At 43.7% G+C, this 24,097-nt stretch overlaps 1 protein-coding gene across 1 annotated transcript in view; it reads right to left on the bottom strand.

Annotated features, from left to right (window-relative positions):
• LOC129696472 (piezo-type mechanosensitive ion channel component 2-like) overlaps nucleotides 1-24,097 on the bottom strand; it is a 504,307-nt gene that overhangs the window by 215,123 nt on the left and 265,087 nt on the right. The window contains exon 4 of the mRNA XM_055634398.1: nucleotides 8,864-8,906. Within this exon, the coding sequence (XP_055490373.1) occupies nucleotides 8,864-8,906 (43 nt within the window). The remainder of the gene's footprint in view (nucleotides 1-8,863; nucleotides 8,907-24,097) is intronic.

The following is a 24,097-nucleotide window of genomic DNA, read 5'->3' as shown; positions in this document are numbered from 1 at the left end:
ATGTTTTTCAAATGTTGTTCTTGCAGCTGCCTTAACTATCCCCTCTGGAATCTTGTCCCATACACCCACCCCCCTTTGTGTAACAAAGTTGCCCCACAAGTTCCTATTAAAAAAAAACAAGTCTTTCCCCTTTCGTCTGATTCAAAGGATGTTATATTTTTGAAAATTCCATTTTTTCACAGACACCACATATCTTTGCAATGTTTTCTTCTTTTAGACAAATTGAAAATACAAGGATGGAGTTAAAGGGAAAGAGACTATAGGAAAAGTTAAGAAAAATAGCAGAATTAACAGTGCAAAAAGCTCACGAAGGGATAGGAGAGTATGGCCAAGTGAAATAGGAATCAATGTGAAAGGTGAGGTGAGTAATGAATTAAAACTAATATATATGAATGCGCAAAGTATAAGAATTAAGTGGATGAGCTTGAGGCTCAGTTAGAGATTGGTAGATATGACATTGTGGGGATTACAGAGACATGGCTGCAGGAGGATCGGGACTGGGAACTGAATATTCAGGGATATAGTCCTATAGATGGACAGGCAGGTGGGCAGAGGAGGTGGGGTAGCTCTGTTGGTGAGGGATGAAACTCAGCCCCTTGCAGGGGTGACATAGGGACTGACGATGTAGAGTCACTGTGGACAGAATTGAGGAAATGTGAAGGTAAGAAAACACTAATGGGAGTTATCTACAGGTCCCCAAGCAGTAGCCTGAATACAGGATGCAAGTTGCAGCACGAGTTAAAATTGGCATGTAACAAAGATAATGCCACTGTGGTTATGGGAGATTTCAATATGTAGGTAGACTGGGAAAATCAGGTTGGTTCTGTACCCCAAGAAAGGGAGTTTGTAGAGTGCCTCCGAGAGGGATTCTTAGAGCAACTTGTACTGGAGCCTACCAGAGAGAAGGCAATTCTGGATTTAGTGTTGTCTGATGAACCAGATTTAATAAGGGAACTCAATGTAAAGGAACTGCTAAGAGGTAGTGACCATCTGCAATTTGAGAGGGAGAAGGTTAAATCAGAAGTGTCAGTGTTGCAGATGAACAAAGGGGACTCTGAAGGCATGAGAGAGGAGCTGGCCGAGGTCGACTGGAAAAGGATCCTAGCAGGAATAACGTAGGAACAGCTATGGCAGGAATTTCTGGGCATAATCCAGAAGATGCAGGATCATTTCATTTCAACGAGGAAGAAAGATTCTAAGGGGAGCAAGAAGCAACTGTGGTTGATAAGGGAAGTTAGGGATGGAATAAAACTTTAAAAAAAGGTGTATTACATAGCAAAGAGTAGCGGGAAGCTAGAAGATTTGGAAACTTTCAAAGGACAAAAGGGCAATACGGGGTGAAAAGATGAAGTACAAGGTTAAGCTGGCCAAAAATATAAAGAAGGATAGTAAAAGATTCTTCAGGTATGTTAAGAGAAAAAGATTAGTAAAAACAAATGTGGGTCCCTTGAAGAAAGAAACAGGTAAAATTTGTGGAATTCGCTGGAAGCATTCAAAAGAGAATTGGATAGAGCTCTTCGGGCTAGCGAAATCAAGGGGTATGGGGAGAAGGCAGGAATGGGGTGCTGATTGTGGTTGATCAGCCATGATCACATTGAATGGTGGTGCTGGCTCGAAGGGCCGAATGGCATACTCCTGCACCTATTTTCTATGTATCTATGTAAAAAATTATTATGGGGAACAAGGAAATGGCAGAAGAGTTGAACAGGTACTTTGGTTCTGTCTTCACTAAGGAAGACACAAACAATCTCCCAGATGTACTAGAGGACAGAGGATCTAGGGAGACAGAGGAACTGAAAGAAATTTGCATTAGGCGAGAAATAGTATTGAGTAGACTAATGGGACTGAAGACTGATAAATCCCCAGGCCTGATGGTCTGCATCGCAGGGTACTCAAGGAGGTAGCTCTAGAAATCGTGGACGCAATGGTGATCATTTTCCAATGTTCCATAGATTCAGGATCAGTTCCTGTGGATTGGAGAGTAGCTAATGTTATCCCACTTTTCAAGAAAGGAGAGAAAACGGGGTATTATAGACCAGTTAGCCTGACATCGGTGGTGGGAATGATGCTGGAGTCAATTATTAAAGAAATAATAACGGCGCATTTTGGATAGCAGCAAAAGGATTAGTCCAAGTCAACATGGATTTATGAAGGGGAAATCATGCCTGACTAATCTTCTGGAATATTTTGAGGATGTGATAAGTAAAATGGATGAAGGAGAGCAAGGGGATGTAGTGTATCTGGACTATCAGAAAGCCGTTGATAAGGTCCCACATGGGAGATTAGTGGGAAAAATTAGAGCACATGGTATTGGAGGTAGGGCATTGACATGGGTGGAAAATTGGTTGGCAGACAGGAAACAAAGAGTAGGAATAAACAGGTCCCTATCAGAATGGCAGGCAGTGGCGAATGGAGTGCTCCAAGGCTCGGTGTTTGGACCGCAACTATTTACAATATATATTAATGATTTAGATGATAGAATTAAAAGTAACACTAGCAAATTTGCAGATGACACAAAGCTGGGTGGCAGTGTGAATTGTGAAGATGATGCTAGGAGGTTGTAGGGTGACTTAGACAGGTTGAGTGAGTGGGCAGATGCATGGTAGATACAGTATAATGTAGATAAATGTGAGGTTATCCACTTTGGCGGCAAGGACAAGGAGGCAGATTATTATCTCAATGGCATCAGATTAGGAAAAAGGGAAGTGCAAAGAGACCAGGGTGTCCTTGTACACTACTCACTGAAAGTAAACATGCAGGTACAGCAGGCAGTGAAGAAAGCTAATGGCATGTTGGCCTTCATAACGAGAGGATTTGAGTATAGGAGTAAAGAGGTCCTTCTGCAGTTGTACGGGTCCTGGTGAGACCGCATCTGGGGTATTGTGTGCAGTTTTGGTCTCCTAATTTGAGGAAAGACATCCTTGCTATTGAGGCAGTGCAGCGTAGGTACTGGGCTTGTATTCACTGGAATTTAGGAGGAGGGGGGATCTTATAGAAATGTATACAATTATAAAAGGACTGGACAAGCTAGATGCAGGAAAAATTTTCCCAATGTTGGGGGAGTCCAGACCCAGGGGCCACAGTCTTAGAATAAAGGCAAGGCCATTTAAAACTGAGATGAGAAAAAACGTTTTCATCCAAAGTTGTGAATTTGTGGAATTCTCTGCCACAGAGGGCAGTGGAGGCCAATTCACTGGATGAATTTAAAAGAGAGTTAGATAGAGCTCTCGGGGCTAGCAGAATCAAGGGGTATGGGGAGAAGGCAGGCACGGGTTACTGATTGTGGATGATCAGCAATCCTCCTGCATTCTATATTTTCTATATTCTAATGCAACCCGCCCAATCAACTTCACATTGATACCATCCACGGGGCAATGTAGAGTGGCTAATTAGCTTGGATAGGCAATGTTTTGGGACTTTAGAGATACAGCACTGAAATAGGCCCTTCGGCCCACTGAATCTGCTGGTCCCCCTGTACACCAGCACTATTCTACACACTAGGGACAATTTACAATTATACCAAGCCAATTAACCTACAAAACTGTGCGTCTTTGGAGTGTGGGAGCAAATGTGAAAACCCATGTGGTCGCGGGGAGAACGTACAAACTCCGCACAGACAGCGCCCGCAGTCCCTTGCCGCTAGATTGGAGGGGAAGTCTAACCAATGTGCTCACTTTCATGAGGAGATGCATGAACTAGCTAGCAGCTGGCTGAACTGTGCCTGACATTTCATAATCCCAACAGCTGTAAAAAACTCAGTTCCTGAAATTCAAACTAATTGAAAATGTTTAAAGGATGATCTTAAACCAGGAGACCAAGTCATAAAATTGTGCACTCACAGAACATTCATTTCTGCATTTTGCATATTTCAATCTATTGATGATTCAGTTAAAAATGACTCCTTGTCACTTTTTCCTCAGTACTACGATAATCGAGCCAATGGCAGTTGTATGCTCGCCAGATATGCTGTAACACTTCACAATTCAGTGGATAATATTGCACTTTCTTTCGTCACTTTCCTGTAATCTATGTATGATCATGTTAAAACTTCCAACTCGCGTCCAATTTTTTAATCCCACTTGGTTCTCTCTTTTGCTTCCATCATTATTGTACTTCTCCATCTTTCCCACTCCAATTCTCCTTCATGCCAAACATCTCAAATGACCGTTTATTTGTGCGTACTGAAGACTATAATTCAATGCAGGTCCACTGCCGGCACGATGATTTTCCGGCACGATAGTTCCAGAGCCTTTCTGGCTTTGCCGGACCATCAGAGGTTACAGGCTTGGGAGGGTGGAGGCGAGATACGGGCCCACAAAGTCTGCCGTCATTGTTGGCTATGGGAACGGATCTGCCCGAGTTCCAGAGCCCTGGCCACAGGCAGCAAATTCGACTCAGGGATTGGCACAGAAGTCCCGATGAGGTAGAGATCAAGTACCTCACCCGGCCTAGGCATTTTCGGAGGAACTTCTGGGGCGATTTTGCCTGAATCACGGGGGGTGGGGTGGGACTGGACCATCTCAAGTAACCTGGAGTTTACTCTCTCTGCTTCACTCTGCTCTTCATTTCTCTCACAGTCCGCATGCTTTTGTAAATCAAGCTTGATGGGCTTTGAGCTTCCCATTCCCATCTGTTTCTGCAACCTCCTCTGGCCTTTGTCACTGACACTTTTCCAATTCTATGACCCCCGCCCATTCCTGCTCCCCACATCTGACCACTGGTTGGCATATATTTACATGCTAAGACCTCAATTTCTGAAATTCCTTCAAAAAACCACTTCCAGAAGAACGTAGAGTGCAGATCAGAGTCTTTTGCCTAACAGTAAAGTCTTTTATACCCAGAGTAGGTGAACCGAGAACCAGAGGATATAGGTTTAAGATGAGGCTGGGAAAGATTTAATAGATAACTTTTTTACACAGAGGGTGGGGCGTATATGGAATGAGCTGCCAGAGGAGGTAGTTGAGGCAGGCACCATCACAAAAACATATGGACAGGTACATGGACAGGATAGGTTTAGAAGGTAGGTGGGACTAGTGTTGATGGGGCACGTTGGTCGGCATGGGCAAGTTGGGCTGAAGGGCCGGTTTCCACACTGTATGACCATAACCGAGATGAGAAGAACTTTTTTCACACAGAGAGTGGTGAATCTCTGGAATTCTCTGCCACAGAGGGTAGTTGAGGCCAGTTCATTGGCTATATTTAAGATGGAGTTAGATGTGGCCCTTGTGGCTAAGGGGATCAGGGGGTATGGAGAGAAGGCAGGTATGGGATACTGAGTTGGATGATCAGCCATGATCATATTGAATGGTGGTGCAGGCTCGAAGGGCCGAATGGCCTACTCCTCCACCTAATTTCTATGTTTCTATGTTTCTATAACTCTATCCCATAAGCCGTAATCCCCCAAACCTTCAAAGATTTATCTTCCTCAACTTTAAACATTTCAAAGGAGCTAGAGCCCACAGCTCTCTGGGCAGAGTGTGTCTAGACATTCACCAAAGAAGAATCAGGATCTGCCTGACCATTTAAGGACAGCAGTTTTAGTATGAGGAGGTACTTAAATGTGGGTAGGATTCAGTGGCATGTCTTCACTTTTCTCATTCAGTGAAGTGCCTTCAGCATATAATCATTACACTTCATGAAAGTCAGTCATAAGGTGTCATTTTATGAGGTTATGTACCAGGCATTGAACTATTCCATTTCAGAAGAAAAATAAGAGCATTCACACAAGTGATTCACTCTATTTAGTCTTGTTTCGAGATACACCGTGGAAACAGGCTCTTCAGCCCACCGAGTCCATGCTGACCAGCGATCACCCCGTACACTAGTTCGATCCTACACACTAGGGACAAATTACAGAAGCCAATTAACCTGCAAACCCTACATGTCTTTGGAATGTGGAAGGAAACCAGAGCACCCACAGAAAAACCACGTGGACACAGGAAGAACGTACAAACTCCGTACAGACATCACCTGAGGTCAGGATCAAATCCAGGTCTCTGGCACAAATATTAATGTACGTATTGTAAAAGTATCAATTAGCATTATTCCAATTTATTCCCTCTTTGAAAAGAGTTCATGGATACAAGATGGTTTCATTGTTTAATAATAAATATTGCTTAAGAATAGAAAAGTAAAAAACTGCACACGGTGGAAATCGGAGTTAAAATACAAAAAGTGCCAGAAAGTTTCAACATATCAGGCAGCATAAGTGGAAAAAGAAAAGGAGTTGATGTTTCTGTTCTGGAGCTCTTCAATTCAGATCCGTATCATGTAGAACTAATGAGGGCTTGGTGATTGGTAGTATTAATTCTATTTGTCTTTCCACAGATGCCGTTGACGTGCTAGGTATTTAGTCATAGTGTGATACAGCGTGGAAACAGGTCCTTCAGCCCAACTTACCCACATCGACCAAATTGCCTCATCTACACCAGTCCCACATGCCTGTGTTTGGCTCATAACCCTCCAAACCTATTGTACCCATATGCCTGTAAACTTTTTTAAAACATTGTGAGAGTACCTGCCTCAACTATCACCTCCAGCAGCTCATTCAATTAACATCCAGCACTCAACGTGTAAAATAGTTGCCTCTCAGGTTCCTATTAAATCTTTTCTCCTGCACCTTAAATCTATGTCCTCTGGTTCTCAATTCCTCTACTCTGGACAAGAGACTCTGTGCGTCCATTCTATCTAACCCGCTCATGATCTTCTACACCTCTAGAAGATCACCCCTCATCCTTCTGCGTTCCAAGGATTAAAGTCCTAGCTTGCTCAACCTCTCCCTATAAAGCTCAAGCCCTCGAGTCCTAGCGACATCCTTGTATTTCCAAGAGTCAAGAGCTAAAATTTAACAGCCAAAATTCAAGAGCATTTATTTGTCATATATACCTGACATAGAAACATAGAAACATAGAAATTAGGTGCAGGAGTAGGCCATTCAGCCCTTCGAGCCTGCACCGCCATTCAATATGATCATGGCTGATCATCCAACTCAGTATCCCGTACCTGCCTTCTCTCCATACCCCCTGATCCCCTTAGCCACAAGGGCCACATCTAACTCCCTCTTAAATATAGCCAATGAACTGGCCTCAACTACCCTCTGTGGCAGAGAGTTCCAGAGATTCACCACTCTCTGTGTGAAAAAAAAGTTCTTCTCATCATGAACTGGAACATTGAGATTCTTACCTACTGCAGCTTTACAAGCAGCTTGCCAGCGCTTAATGTTCTTATCACATAAAATAATCCATTGTTTAAGATTATTTTCATTGTTCAGCAACTAGGTCTGAATCTAGAACATAATAACTAAACCACAAACATAGCTCAGGATAAATTATTTCATACAGGTTCAAGGCAATACAATATATTGCTGGAATTACATACACAATCTCATTCACATCACTAAGAAAGCATTAGCAGGGCACTCGCAGTGCAAATATATTAAATGGTCATCCAGTTAAAACAGGGGGCATAGGATTAGGATCAATAGTTCGAGGTATCAATGGTTCAATGGTACCACATTTATCGACGTTCCAAAAAAGAAAAGGGCAGCATGATGGTGCAGTGGTAGAGTTGCTGCATTACAGTGCCAGAGGGGTTCGATCCTGACCTCGGGAGCTGTCCGTACAGAGTTTGCATGATCTTCCTGTGACCACGTGGGTTTTCTCTGGGTGCTCCGGTTTCCTCCCACATTCCAAAGACGTGCAGGTTTGTAGGTTGATTGGCTTCTGTAAATTGTCCCTAATGTGCAGGATGGAACTAATGTATGAGTGATCGTTGGTTGATGCGGATTCAGTGGGCCGAAGAGCCTGTTTCCACACTGTATCTCTAAACTAAAAATTCTAACCAATATGCTTGGTTCATGGCCTTCTCCTATGCTGTAATTTTGTTAATTCCATAATCCACTGCTGTAACTTTAAAGTTATACAGTGACAATAAAATGTACTAAAGGGCCTTTGAACTTTCTATACATAAAACAAAATGGGGTTGAGAGGGAAAGATAGATCAACCATGTTTGAATGGCAGAGTAGATTTGGCCAAATGGCCGAATTCTGCTCGTAGAACTTACAAAAATGATTACATGCTAACATTGACTTGTTAGCAGTCTAGAACATGGGATATGAAATTACCTTCCATAAAACAAAGGTTTTCACCTGGTGCTAGAGCCTGATTGAGGAACTAGGATGAGAGATCCTAAGCTAAAATTTAGTTTGATTTAGAGACACAGCATTGAAACAGATACTTCAGCCCACTGAGTCCCTGCCTCCCCGTACACTAATTCTATTCCACACACAAGTAAAAAATTTACAGAAACCATTTAACCTACAAACCTGCACATCTTTGGAATGTGAAGAGAGACCAGAGCACCCGGAGAAAACTAATGCAACCACAGGGAGAACGTATAAACTCCATACAGACAGTACTTGCAGTCAGGATTGAACCTGGGTCTCTGGTGATGGAAGGCAGCAACTGTTTTGCTGCGCCACTGTGTCACTTCTAAAGGGTTGAAAGTCTGCTCTGTACGGAGAGAAAGTCGGATCATGTTCTCGCAGCAGACTTGTGTCTTCCAGTCAGAAGACTTACATCTTTCATTATTGATTAACTATAAATTGCAACTAACTGTGCAAATTGTGACTTTATTTATTAGATAAATGTAATAAGAAGTAATGTTTGCTTTACACTGTACATCAGCAACAGCAGAAAACTAATTTGCACATAAATGCAATTGTGCAGTTGATATCAGAAAAATTAATTGCCTTGTAAACATTGCCCTAAAATGAACTAATTAATAACCAAGCAATACATTGTAAAGTCACCAGCGTTAGATTTTCAGTCTGCTATAAAAATAATGGAAGTAACGAGTACTCACCTTTCAAATCCTATCTGCCTGAGGGTCTTTTCCCAATTTGAACCTGTTTAAAAAAAGCATGATGTAATTAATCATGATAGTTTTTGTGTGGGGGGTTCAACAAACGCAATAGAATAAAAAAATACAATCGCAATTCACATGTAACCATGTGATTATGCAGCCTTTCAGCCTGCTGCTTTCTTTTGCACAATAACATTTCCCACGGTAACACTGTTACTCCACTAATATTCTACCAACAACATTTTTCTAAGTACAGGTAGTTCTGCTGCAGGGCGCGTTTCCATCACGTGACATGCATATTGAATCATGGAAAGGCACAAAATGCTGGATTATCTCAGTGGATCTGGCAACATACCAGGAGAACATGTATAGGTGACGTTTCGGGTCGGGACCCACAGGAAATACTTTTTACATCACACATGCCAAATTGGTTATAACATGATTTTGATCAGGAACTAGACAACCATTTAAAAGTTACTCTGGAAATTAAGCAGAAATAAAAGATTTAAACAGTAAAGGGGAAAAATGTGTTTCCATGTAACCTCCCCACAGTAATTAGACATCATTGGCTCCTAAGAACTCAGCTGCTACTTTAACCATGGTGACCATTCAAGTTGACAAGCAATCATTTCTATGGACACTCGTGCTCTGTTAAACAATGCAACATGCTGTCTTTAGTATTATTAGCTTGCGGTGACAAAAATAAACTATAAAGAACGGAAAATCCAGCAGGAAAAATAACCTTATCATTGTGAGATAACATTCTCTAGTTCCTAACCCATTTTTCCCCATTGACACAATTGTATTAATAGTATGATTTCTTATAACACGAGATTTGTCAGGAACACAATTGTCACATTATAGCAGAACTGCGTGTTATTTTTTTTGGTAGCTGCAACTGCACAATGGATTGGGTGAGGTTTATTACTGTCACATGTACTGAGGCACAGTGAAAAGCTTTGTTTTGCTTGCTATCCAAACAGATCAGAAATAACATACAATCAAGTTAAACTCAAGTACTATACATAGAGCAATGGGGATCGCCTAAGGTACAGAGTGCAGAGTATTCAGCTGCGGGCACATTTACAAATTGAGGAATTCATTCAACACACTGCATTTCATACAAACATTTATTCTGCAAAAAAAAACCTACATTGAAGACTCAAACTCGCGACCGAGTAACTGCCGGGATCAAGGCGCAAACTCGCGACCTTGCGGATATGAGCCGAGCACTCTACCACTGAACCAGCCATTAAAATCTACGCTAAAAAATTTTCCATTCCGAAGACCGACAAATTCTGAATTACGAAAAGTGTCTGGTCCCAAGGCTGTCGAATAAAAGGTTGTGCACCTGTACTATACATAGAGCAATGGGGAAGGTACAGAGTATAGTTCTCAGCATTATAACGTCAGTTCCATAGATTGATGGCTATTCTTAAATTGCTTCAATGTAAATAGCGGATAGTTTGTATGGTTTTAGACTAATTGTGTTTAATTTATGAGTGTTTGCTACCAGTGAACAGTTATTTTCAACAGCAATCCCAAATGCTTAGCAGATAAAACTTCTGTCAAACCAAGTAGGTTTTCTGGAAATCTACTAAAACTGCAAATGTTGGAATTTGAAACCAAACAGAAAAGCTGGAAGAACTTGGTCTGTCAAAGGGTATCTGTGAAAAGAGAAGTCAGTTAACCTTTCAGGTCAAAGACCTTTCTTCGTAACTATTACAGATTTTGTCTGAAGCTGCCAACCAAATACATACTAGTTGGCAACTTCCAGTCAACAGCCAAATGTAACCTGGATTTATTATACTGGCCATGAACCTTTCTGAATAGACTTTACTTAACAGCATGGAGACAAGCCCTTAGGGCCACCAAGTCCACGCCGACCAGTGATCACCCTGTAGGCTAGTACTTTCCTACACACAAGAGACAATTCACAATTTTTACCGAAACCTGTACGTCTTTGGAGTGTTGGCGGAAACTGGAGCGGCCAGAGAAAATCAACGCTGTTATGGGGAGAATGTACACACTCTGTAAAGACAACACCCGTAGCCTGTATCGAAATTGGGTCTCTGGGACTGTAAGGCAGCAGTTCCAGTGCTGAGCCACCATGGTGCCCTTGAATACGCTTGCATTAAAGTGTTCTGTGTTCATTTTGAAATTTGCCAGCTCAATATTGGCTTAAATGTGATCTTCAGTGGTACTTTGATTTCAGTACCAGCTGCATCCAGCTTTTGCAAAGTAGCATATTTTTGCACATGATCTCAAAAACAAAGGGTACATTTAAAGCTTCGCTTTTGATGAAAGCTCATTGACATTTGGAAGTTTGAATAGAATTCTTGTTTAATTATAATTTTGAATTTCCTGCATTGTAACAGTGGCTCTGCTCTGAAGTCCTCTGGAACTGTTGAAAGGCATATTAAAGGAATGTTACATCATTGCAAATCTTTCTTTTGAACTCTCTCTCTGCAGAATTTATCTTCAAACTCCTCCTGCCATAGTCAATGCTTGCACAATCAAAATTATTCTATTTTGAGTACAGAACTAGAGTCGTGCAGGCCAAAACCAGGCCCTTCGGCCCAAAATGCCCATGCTGACCTAAGCTAATCCCTTTTATCGGCACTTGGTCCACAGCCTACAATACGTGGTAATTCATAGAGCAGTAGAACTAGAGGTATACAGCACATAAATAGGCCCTTCGGCCCACCATGCCCATGCTGACCTATCCATTTTTGCATAGCTTACAATATGGTGGCAATTCATGGAGCAGTAAGGCGGTACAGTAGCAGAGTTGCTGCCTTGCAGTGCCGGAGATCCAGATTCAATCCTGTCCTCAGCTGCTGTCTGTATGGAGTTCGTACACTCTCTCTGTAACCGCGTGTGTTGTCTAGGGCTGTTCCAGTTTCCCCGCACACTGCAGGGACGTGCAGTTTTCCATTTACCTGTCCAAATGTTTTTCAAATGTTGTGATAGTACCTGCCTGAAATACCTCCCCACAGCAGCTCATTCGTTATACATACCACACTATGTGTAAAGAAGTTGCTCCTCAGGTTCCTATAAATCTTTTCACCTTCAACTTTTAAGAAATATTTAGACAGGTACATGGATAGGACAGGTTTAGAGTGATATGGGCCAAATACAGGCAGGTGGGTCTAGTGTTGGTAGGCATCGGCAAGTTGGGCCGAAGGGCCTGTTTCCACGCTGCATACTCTACAACCTCACCTATATCCTCTGGTTTTTGATTCCCATACTCTGGGCAAAAGAGGTAGAAAGAACAAGCAACTATTTCATATGTACTGGACAATCACCACCAAAGGAAAATTTCTTCTTTAAGGCTGAGATTGTCTCGGCTTTTTTGATCCTATTAATGTTAAAACAGATTATCTGGCTATTATCACATTGCAGTTTGTGGAAACTACGTGTGCAAACTCAAGATTCCAGCATTGGGAAAGTCACTGCAATTGGAGTGAAGTGTTTTGGGATGTGCTGAATTTGTGAAACACGAGTGTTTTTATTTGAATTTCCAATTTAACTGCAACATCATCAATCACAGCAACGTGTTGGAGTTGACACTTATGTAAAGTACAAGAAAGATTGTCCAGTTGCAGGATTGCACCCAACTCAGTAACTTGATCGACTCAAAATGCTGGTGTAACTCAGCGGATCAGACAGCATCTCTGGAGAAAGGGAATACTGTAGGTGACGTTTTGAGTCAAAACTAAAAAGCTATTCCTTTTCTCCAGGGATGCTGCCTGGCCTGTTGAGTTACTCCAACATTTTACATAGATACATAGATACATTGGGGAGTACGGAGAGAAGGCAGGTACAGGATACTGAGTTGGATAATCAGCCATTATCATATTGAATGCCGGTGCAGGCTCGAAGGGCTGAATGGCCTACTCCTGCGCCTATTTTCTATGTTTCTATGTTTCTATAGACAATAGGTGCAGGAGTAGGCCATTCAGCCCTTCGAGCCAGCACCGCCATTCAATGTGATCATGGCTGATCATCCACAATCAGTACCACGCTCCTGCCTTCTCCCCATACCCCTTGATTCCGCTAGCCCTAAGAGCTCTGTCTAACTCTTTTTGAATGCATCCAGTGAATTCCACTAATTCACAACTCTCTGTGTGAAAAAGTTTTTGCTCATCTCAGTTCTAAATGTCCTACCTTTTATTCTTAATCTGTGGCCTCTGGTTCTGGACTCCCACAACATCGAGAACATGTTTCCTGCATCTAGCGTGTTCAATCCCTTAATATTTTTATATGTTTCTATATGATATCCTCTCATCCTTCTAAATTCCAGAGTATACAAGCCCAGTCCCTCCATTCTTTCATCATGACAGTTCTGCCACCCTGGGAATTAACCTCGTGAACCTACGCTGCACTCCCTCAATAGCAAGAATGTCCTTCCTCAAACTGCCCACAATACTCCAGGTGTGGTCTCACCAGGGTCCTGTACAACTGCAGACGGACCACTATGCTCCTACACTCAACTCCTCTCTTTATGAAGGCCAACATGCCATTTTGTGTCTGTCTTCGGTGTACACCAGCATCTGCAGTTCCTTTCTACTCAGTAACCTAGTCTTTGTGTTTAAGTGAAAATTCACATTGTATTACAGATTTCTAGAGTTTGGGTTTTACTTTCTCGATACATCCAAATATCAGTGGAAAATAAATTGCTATTAATATTAGACAAGACACAGGTGGAGAGTTTTGGTGACACAGTGGTGCAACTCTTAGAGCTGCTACCTCACAGCGCCAGAGACCTGGGTTCAATCCTGACCTTGTCTGTGTCTGTCTGTCTGTGTGGAGTTTGCACGTTCTCCCTCTGACCGCATGGGTTTCCACCGGGTGCTCCAGTTTCCTCCCTCATCCTAAAGGCGTGCGGGGTTTTAGATTAATTGGCCACTGTAAAATTGCCCCTAGTGTGTAGGGAGTGGATGAGAAAGTGGGATAATGTAGAACGAATGTGAACGGGTGATCGGTGGTCGGCATGGACTCAGTGGGCTGAATAGCCTGTTTCCATGCTGTATCCCTAAAACTAAAAACCTATTACCACATACAATAGGAAGTAACCAAACCAAACTCATTCAAGCTGTCTAACTCGAATCTTAATCCAAGGACAATATGTTTTTGGCAAACTCTCAGAGTTTGTCATAAATTAATAACTTATTAATAACATCTTAGCTGTGAGTTCACTTTTATAAATATGATTCTAACAAACTTTGAAGGCCGGCACTTTATAAACTACAAAAGCTGCCAAAAGTTATGAAACTCCAACTGTTCAGCGTCTCAATAATCTTTTTATTTAGTACTAACTCAGGACCCACAAAATACATTTGAAATTTAACATTGTCGTGACACCTGGAATAGTCCATAATCTGACCAATCACACACAGCAATCGTTAATTCTTAGTGTAGAAACAAGGAACTGCAGATGCTGGTTTTGCACAAAATGACACAAAGTGCGAGAGTAACTCAGCAGTGTCAGGCAGGATGGCGTAATAAAGTCATAGTTTTAAGCGGCCCTTCGGCCCAACATGTCCCATCTACACTAGTCCCACCCGCCTGTATTCGGCCCATACCCCTCTAAACCTGTCCTATCTATGCAGCTGTCTAAATGTTTCTTAAATGTTGCGATAGTACCTGCTTCATTTACCTTCTCTGGTAGGATCTCTGGAGAATGTGGATTGGTGATGTTTTGGGTTGAGATCTTCCTTCAGACCTGAGACATTACCTATTCATTCCCTCCGTAGATGCTAGCTGACCTGCTGAGTTTTCCCAGCACCTGTGTTATCTTAAGCAGCAGTTTTGTTGTTTCTTTTTCTATAAGAAAGCAGGTGAACTTAGAGCCTGGTGAGTGCTCAGGACTGTGATGTTGTGTGTCTGAAGTAGGGTCCCGATCCACAATGTCACCAATCCATGTTCTCCAGGAATGCTGCCTGACCAGCTGTGTTACTCCAGCACTTTGAGTCCGATCTTTAGAGATACAGTGCAGAAACAGGCCTGTCAGCCCACCGAGTCCATGGCGAACAGCGATCACCCCACACACTAACTCTATCATACACAAACTTGGGATAATTTACAATTTTTACCGCAACTAATTAATGTACAAACTTGCACGTCTTTGGAGTGTGGGAGGAAACCAGAGATTCAGGAAAAAAAAAACACGCAGGTCACAGGGAGAACGTTCAAACTCCATATAGGCAGCACCCATAGTCAGGATGGAACCCGGGTTTCTGACTCTGTAAGGCAGCAACTCTATCACTGCACCACCATGCCACACCAATCGTCAATTCTTTACTGACATCAATGCTAAACCAAACCTTTTGTTCATGTTGTGTTACTTCACACACCAGAAATAAATTCCCATGAAATCTCTTTCATTTTCAGTTAAAATAATTCTAACCACTTATTCCAATTGAGCTTTGGTTCAATCGAGTTGCAACTGATCCAAACCCCAAGTTTTGCACAGCCAATTATAACTCAGCCAAACTAATCACAGAGATCAAAGAGAGACAAGAACCATTGGAACAGTGCAGCAAATCCATCATCATTTGAAAATGAAACAGCAGGTTCATTTTCAGATGGCGCATCACTGGAGTAACATTAACATCACCCTTCAGGAACTAATGTACTTCCTGAGAGTTCAGTCATTTTCTGTATCAGTCTCCAAATTACTGCCTCCTGAACATTTTATACAGAAAAAAGTATTCAATGGCGCATAATGCAAGTAATCACGAGTATCATCATCGTAACCACAATTTAATAATTAATTGTTGCTAAAATTAAAAGTAAAATGCCATTATACAACTGGAACAATTTCTGCTTTTTTATCTTTTTGTTTAGGGTGAGTAATATTGCTGCCGGTGTAAAGTCCTCTGGTTTCTCCGTTGCAGGAAGGACATGGAGGCTTTCTAGAGGGTGCAGAAGACGTTTACCAGACGATAAAAATTGCTGTAAACAGTCCCTTGTGTGTAGGATGCAATAGTGAGATCACATAGAACTAGTGTACGGGTGATCGTTGGACTCAGTGGACGGGAGGACCTATTTCCGCGCTGTATCTCTAAATTAAACTAAACCTCACTCACTATTGAGATCCTCGGCCCATTTCTCCCATTCCAAGCTCCATGCATCTTTCATCAACTACCCCATTTCAATCTCCTTGATTGAGCCTCCCTGCTCCCCTCACATGTCCCCTCTCCCACCCTTTGGCTAGCACTGGCCATCCCCCACCCTGACCTAGTTTTCATTTTGTTTAGAGATACAGTGTAGACACAGGACCTTGTGCCTACTGAGTCTGTGCCGACTAGCAATCTGTCAAACTACTCTGTTCTTTTCTTCTTCATTGTTTTTTTAGTGTGTGTTAAATGTATGTTTTTAGTGTTATTTAGCTTGTTTTATGTGGGGGGGGTTTGGGAAAACCTTTCAAATCTCTTACCTCAACGGGGATGCCATTTTTTTCTGTATCGTATCTCTGTTCGCACTGCGGCCTAACATCGAGGAGTTGGCGGCCTTTGCTGGAGACCGACTTTAGAGCTCTACCGCGGGTGCCTGCGGACTTTAACAACGTGGAGCCCTCTGTCCCTGTGGAGGCGCCTCGCGGCAGCGGCCTCTGCAGCCCGTCTGTCTTTTAAATTTTTTTTGTCCTGTTGAGTGTATAGTTTGGTTGTAGTTTATATATTGTTTTTAGCTGTGTATATGTGTGGGGAGGGGGGGGGAGGGGTTAGGGGGGGAACTTTTAAATCTATTCCATGTATGGGGGACCCGACCTTTTCCTTGTCGGGTCTCCGTTGTCATTGGGGTCTAGCACCGTGGAGTGGCCTCCAACCGGAATGACCTGGGGGCTCCAGTCGTGGAGCCTGCGGTCTCACCATCGTGGAGCTGGCCGGCTTCGGAGCGTGGAGAGCTGTGATGGCGCGCAGCTGTGACCCGACTACGGAGCTTCGGAGGGTCCAGCCGCAGGCCCGGTGGACGGTAACATCGGGAGCTCACGGGTCCCTGGTGGGAGACCACTTTTCGGAGCTCCCGCAACGGCAACCTATCCCTCCAGAATTGCGAAGTTGAAAACAACCCAGAATGGGGCCTTACATCGCCCGGCGCGGCTTTATCGATCGCAGGACTTGCCATCGCCCGCCGGGGGCTTTAACATCGGGAGAAGAATGGAAAACAGGGGGGAGACAATGACTTTGCCTTCCATCACAGTGAGGAGGACATTCACTGTGATGGATGTTTGTGTAAATTGTGTTAATTGTGTGTCTTGGTTTTTTTTCTTGTTGTATGACTGCAGAAACCAAATTTTGTTTGAACTTCATTTGAGGTTTAAATGACAATAAACGGTATTGTATTGTATTGTATTGTCTCTGGTCAGAGATCGACTTTGGGAACTCTAAGCCGCAGGAGCTTCAACCACCCCGACATGCGAGATTCAATCGCCCCGACCGCGAGAAAAAAATGAGGGAAGAAGATTGGACTTATTGCCTTCCATCACAGTGAGGGATGTGGGGAATCCGCTGTGGTGGATGTTTATGCTAACGTTTATGAAGTTGTGTATCTTTTTTTGGGATGGCTGTATGGTAATTTGCATATCACTGTACCTTAATTGGTACACGTGACAATAAAAGACCTTTGAAACCTCTGAATCATCTGTACACCATTTCTATCCTACACACCAGGGACGTTTTACCCATTAATCTACAAAACTACACGTCTTTGCCGTGTGAGAGGAAGCCAGAGGACCCGAAGAAAACCCACTCAGGTCACGGAGAGAACATACAAACTCCATACAGACAGCACCCGTAGTCAGGATCAAACCCAGGTCTCTGACACTGTAAGAGAGTAACTCTGTCACTGCGCCACCATGGCGCTCCAAGTGTTGCCTAATTCTATATCTATATCAATGATTTGAATAAGAACGTACGTGGCAAGATAAGGAAGTTTGCAGATGATACAAAAGTGTGTGGTATTGCATATAGTGAAGGTGGCTGTGAAAAATTGCAGCAGGATCTTGATTGATTGGCCAGGTGGGCTGAGGAATGGTTGATGGAATTTAATACAGAGAAATGTGAGGTGTTGCATTTTGGGAAGTCTAACATGGGCTGGACCTACACAGTGAATAGTTGGGCTCTGGGGAGTTTTGTAGAGCAGAGGGATCGAGGAGTGCAGGTACATAGTTCCTTGAAGGTGGTGTTGCACGTAGATAAGGTGATCAATATGGCTTTTACCACATTAGCCTTCATCAGTCAGAGTATTGAGTATAGAAGTTGGGAGGTCATGTTGCAGTTATACAGAGGTGTATAAAATCATGAGAGGAATAGATTGAGTAAATGCACAATGTCCACCATGTACCATGTGCTCTTGCCCAGAGTAGGTAGGATTAAGATGAAGGGGATTTAATAGGAATTCTATTTAATAGGAATTTTTCACACAAAGGGTTGTGGGTGTATGGAACGAGCTGCCAGAGGAGGTAGTTGAGGCAGTTCTATTGCAACATTTAAGAAACAATTAGATAGGTACATGGATAGGACAGGTTTGGAGTGATATGGGCCAAACGCAGGTAGGTGGAACTAGTTTAGATGGGCCATATTGATCAGTTTAGGCAAGGTGGGCCGATGGGACTGTTTCCACGCTGTATCATTCTATGACTCTATGACTACACTTTAAAAATACTTTTTTGGTTGGCAGGATTACTTAATTGGTTGCAAAGTGCGTTGGGACACGTTAAGGTTGTACACGATGCTTTATAAATGCAAGTCTTTCCTTTATTTATTATGCCATCACCTTGGAAAAACAAATCATCTTCGTTACAACTCATATTTTCCCCTCAGGGAAGTCATTTGGATGACAGTTCTATCAATCTCGGGCAGGTGATGGGAAGGGATTTAAATCATGATCGCAACTATCACTGAAGTTGCTCCTTATGGAATGAGCATTTCTCTAAAGAGTTTGACACAGGAACACAAGGCTAAAATCTAGAATTGCACGACATTGAAGATTTCATAAGTTACAGGAACAGAATTAGGCCTCACATCCCATCAAATCTACTCTGCCATTCAATCATGGCTGGTCTATCTTTCCCTCTCAACCCCATTCTCCAGCCTTCTCCGCATAACCCCTGACACCCGTACTAATTAAACTGATATTTATTCTCTTAATTCTTTTTCATCATAAGAAGCAAAACCTTGCTGGTGAGAATCCATAAGATCACATATCTCTAAATTAAACAAAAAAATTGGTGGGAGGCACGGTGCAGCAATGGTAGAGTTGCTGCCTTACAGCGCCAGAGACCCGGGTTCGATCCTGACCATAGGTGTTGTCTGTACGGAGTTTGTACGTTCTCCTTGTGACCTCGAGGGTGCTCTGATTTCTTCGCACATTACAAAGATGTGGGTTTGTAGGTTAATTGGCTTCTGTAAATTGCCCCTAGATTGTAGGATAGAAATAGTGTACGGGTGATCATTGTTACGCGTGAACACGGTGGGCCGAAGGGCCTGTTTCCACACTGTATCTCTAAAACTCAAACTAAAGTTTTGTAAGGTCTAATAATTCACCACGCTGATCGGCTGCAAGATACACACTGCAACTGATATCTAACAAACACCACACTCTCCACTTTCTGTTGAGAGCGAGGGACACCATCAGAGAGTGATGTGGGCTGTCGGAGAGCGAGAATGGCCATCGAGAGGTACCTGGCAGAGACCACCGAGAACGAAGAGGGGACCCATGGGAGGGGGGGGGGGATCAACTTTATTGGCACCAGAAATGTGGCGATACTCGTGTGTTTTTATTGGGATACATGCAAAACAAAGCATTTCACTGTAGCCAGGTACACGCGAAAATAACATGTCACTGAATTGAATCATTGAATTTGCTCTACTGGCAGTGACTAAGGTTGCGATTTTTCTTTATATTAAATTGAAAACCATGTGCTCAGGACCATATACCAGGAAACCCAGTCCCAGCTCAGCTGGTAACACTTTAACTTCCTTTTCCAAGTGTTCCATGCCAGAAGAGTTTGCGCTCAAATTTGGCTGACACCCCAGATCAGTTCACCAAGAACGCTGCGGAGTTGGGGCTCATCTGGATGTGATGTGAAATCAAACCCTGTCAGAAATTGATGCAAATGATCCCACGGTGCTATTTTGAAGAGCGGGGTAGTTGTCTCTTGTGACCCAGCCAACATTTAACTCTCAGCCAACGTCATTACACACAAAAATAAAATCAGCAAAAATGCTGGAAATACTCAGCACGTTGGGCAGCCTCTTTGGCAAGAGAAACGGAGTTAATGTTTTCGCTTGATGACTTCTGTCATCCAAAAGAGCACAAACAAAACGAGAAATTGCTGGAAATAGTCGGCAGGTCAGGCCACATCTGTGGGGAAAGAAGCCTCTGTATTGGTGACGGTAATTGCAGTGAAAGATTTGTTGGGTGGAAAGTGGGGACAACTACCTTTCAGTAAAAAGACAAAATGTGCTGGAGTAACTCAACGGGCTAGGCAGCATCTCTGGAGAATGGCATGTGATGCTTTGGGTCAGGAGCCTTTTTTATATTGATGGTAATTCTGAAGGGGAAAAAGCTTGGAAAAGTGGTGTGGGCAGGACAAAGTCTGGCAAGTGATTGAAGGAAGGAAGATGGAAGATCTCCCCTGACTCTCAATCTGAAGAAGGGTCTCGACCTGAAACGTCACCTATTCCTTTTCGCCACTGTGAGGGAAGGAACCAATGCCCAGTCAACCTCCTCGTTGATGTTCCCCAATGTTCACCCATGGTCGTGGGCTCCTGAGCCCCCCGTTGTTGCCGCTATGAGCGGCCCGATGTTCAGGCCCTTTCGCCGGGAACAATGGAACCCCGACGTCGAACAGAAGAACATCCTTAGCGGCATGGACCTCTGAATCGGCTACCTCCCACCGGAGTCTGCGGCTCCCGAAGTCCACAGGCCGAGCTGGGTGGAGATTCAACACTGGCAGCCCTCGGCAAAGGGTCCCAGGACTCAGCGATGTTGGTCAGCCCCGCCCGCGTTTGGAGCTCCGCGAACCACAGCTCCCTGATGTCGATGCAGCAGGCCCAACACTCCGGAGCTTCAAACGGCGACCCCAGGTAAGGCATCGTGCGCTCAGCGATGTATCCAGCGCTGCGCCGCCACTGCTGAAGCTCTGGTCCGGTCCCGGCAGGAAAGGCCGCGCCAATCCAGTTGGTAGGCCGTGAGGAGGGGGGCAAGGGCGCGACTTGGATAATAGTCGCATCCTCGCCAGGAAGTGACGGAAGGACGGTTTCCCCATTACCCTACCCCCCTCCCCCACATAAAATACAAAAAAAATCCCCCCAAAACATACTTTAAACATACTAAAAAATAAAAAAGATAAAAAGTCAATCAGACTGTAGGCAGAGGCAGCCATTCAATAGCGCCACCGGATGTTCAACAGCGCCACCGGATTTTGGGTCTATCTATGGTGTAAACCAGCATCTGCAGTTCCTTCCTACACTAGTGATAGATGGATACAGGTGAGGGAGGGAGGGGTGACTTCTGGTGGTTGGACAAGAACCAGAGATTTTACTTTGCAGTCACATGAGTGACTATGTGAATAATGCCGTCATCCCACTTGGCGCGTCATTACGTTGACTCGCTTGGCGCAAACGGGCCGACTGGCGGCAGCATTTGCGCTGTCCAGCGGTAAGTTTAAACCACCAAGGTAAGTTTTAAACATACCTCTGGAATTGGTTTTTGTTTTGCAAGAAACTCATTTTCAGAGTTTGCCTGCTGAATTGGGGGCGAAGTCGGGACGGGCCGCGGGTAAAACTCTATGGACCGCGGGAACCCCAGTCACGGATAGGGAATCCCGGTCATGACCTCAGGGATACACGGAAATGGACCGTGGAACCCACTACGGAGACTGCGGTACTGCGAGTAGCGGGTGGCGGTCGTAATTCGCCTCTTGAATCGCTGGCAGTGGAGCCAGCAGCGTCGGACTGGTGCCGACATCAACCAAAACAGCCATTGAAGGTTAGTTATAAAGTATATCTGCACTCTGCGGAGGGGAGCATAGGGAACAGGCCCATGCATTTAAACATAACGGGCCATGAGTACCTAGGCAAACCCAATTGGAGGGTTAGCCACTATATTCTCTCTCTCTCTCTGAGGACGGGAGCACAAGGAGAAAGCCCGCAAACAAGTCGGGTCAGGAGGATTCCAGATGGAGAGGATTCCCTCCTTCATGGGTAACGTGTTTAAATGTTCAAACCCACATGGAGCACCTGATGGAGAGGTGCCCCATAATGATATATTCCAAAGGAGGGAGATATCAGCCCGGGTATTATGGAGAACCCGCAGGCAGCAGCACCTGTTTCAGGGCTGCACAAATGTCTTCTGCTCCAAGGAGAGGAGCATCCAGGGTCAGTTTTCAGTCTGACCCAAAGCAAAGGACCCGACATAGGTCCGCTGGAGGGGCCATGTCAATGCAGGTAACGAATTCACTCTCTGTGGAGGGGAGTGCGAGTGGTCAGTAGGTAACATCTCAAATTTAGAGTATGAAAATACTGAAGAACATGCAAATGGCCTCAAGAGTACTCGCAAACAAAGGGTTTGCTACCAGAAGAGTTGGTCTCCAGACGTTGGCAGAATACCCAGACGGGGCCAGAGTTCTCACGCCACAAGTGCTGGTAAGGTGACAATGGAGGGCGAAATCCAGGTAATGAAACCAGCGCCAAATCCTCTCTTCAGGTAAGACCAGAAGAAGGAAGCTAAAGCTGTCGGACTGACCAAGGTACCAACGATAAGCAAAGCTTCATCAGTAAGCGACAACACACCCGCACCTCCATAGGGGGTAAACGGTTCACTGAAGCCGGTGGTAGCTTAAAAGCTGGGCACGGGAATATGACAAAAGTCATCTTTCAAGGCAGAATTGTCCTACAAGGCATGCTCAGTATGATGAGGGTTCAGACCAAGACCCAAGCAGAGGTCAGGAGAAACATGGAATCCACACACCCTACCAGTCCTACTCCCCTATCAAGGAGGGAAAAGGAACCCGCATCAGCGGCCTTTGGGCTTACCACAAGATCACCGGTAGCCATGGAGGTAGGTAGGTCTGGGTTTACCGAAACAAGGGATTGTGGACCAGTTACATGTTGGTAATTTTACTCTTGTGTTTTTGTTTAAATGACAATGAAAAACAACATGAGTTTCAGATCTGGTTTTAAAAAACAGATAATAACATGTGATTACTTTTACTGCACACATACATCGGTTCCAAGCAGACTTGGAATTGGGACTGGAGTTGTCTTCGAGGCAGGCCCAGTATTATGGGCACGATTGCCTTTCAGGCCAGGTGACAGATGGAGGATGTCACTTTATCCAGGTTTAACTCGTATATGCAGTACAGACTTTCAGAATAGTACATTTTGTTACGGTCTAACAACTGTTTTTTATAGGAGCTATATGGCAAGCATCAATCTCAAAGATGCATGCTATGCAGTTCCCATTCACTTGAATCGCCAGAGATATTTGAAATTTATCTGGATGGGGCTATAATAACAGTTAAAGCGTTGCAAAATAGGCTAACTACAGTTCCCAGGCTTATTTACCAAATTTCTAAATGGAGCTTGGGCTGCTCAGAGCTCAAGAACATTAGTTATCGTTTATCTGGAATGATGTTAAACGCTGGGTTTTACTAAAAATTAACTGTTATATGCCCAAACTATATTTGAAGAATCAGGGTCCCACACATCCAGTTAAATTTAAGCTGATACCAATCAGAACTGCTGATTATTGGGATTTACATTTAACAATCAACTAACAAGGGATTCCGCCCTGGAGCAAGAGATGCAATTAACAGAAGCCTGTAACAACCTTGCTGTTTATTAGCAGCTTTCTATTCATCAAGATGTAGTTGACAATATAGCAGCTGTGTATCAGTGGTACATATTGGACTTTGCATTACCTGAAGTTAAAACATGCAAAGTGTTAACCTCTCTAGTACCATATAGGTCATTACAAATAAACCTATGCTATTCTCAGCTGAAGCTACCAAAATTACGATGGTGGCAGTATTCAGCATTGCTCCAGTATTTTTGGTCGGGTTTACTCAGTATTACAAATTGATGCTAGTGCTCAAAGATGAGAAGTATGGTATGCCATCTCCAGTTACGGAGGCGGATGTGGGTTGCATAAGTTACCAATTTTCAGAATTATATAGAACCTATATGGTTATTGAAAGCATAAAACTTGCTGGTACAGCCT

Source organism: Leucoraja erinacea, chromosome 4 (genome assembly GCF_028641065.1).
Source record: "Leucoraja erinacea ecotype New England chromosome 4, Leri_hhj_1, whole genome shotgun sequence".
Lineage (NCBI taxonomy): Eukaryota > Metazoa > Chordata > Chondrichthyes > Rajiformes > Rajidae > Leucoraja > Leucoraja erinaceus.
Note: the sequence above shows the minus strand (reverse complement) of the source record. Positions and strands in the feature narration are given on the sequence as shown.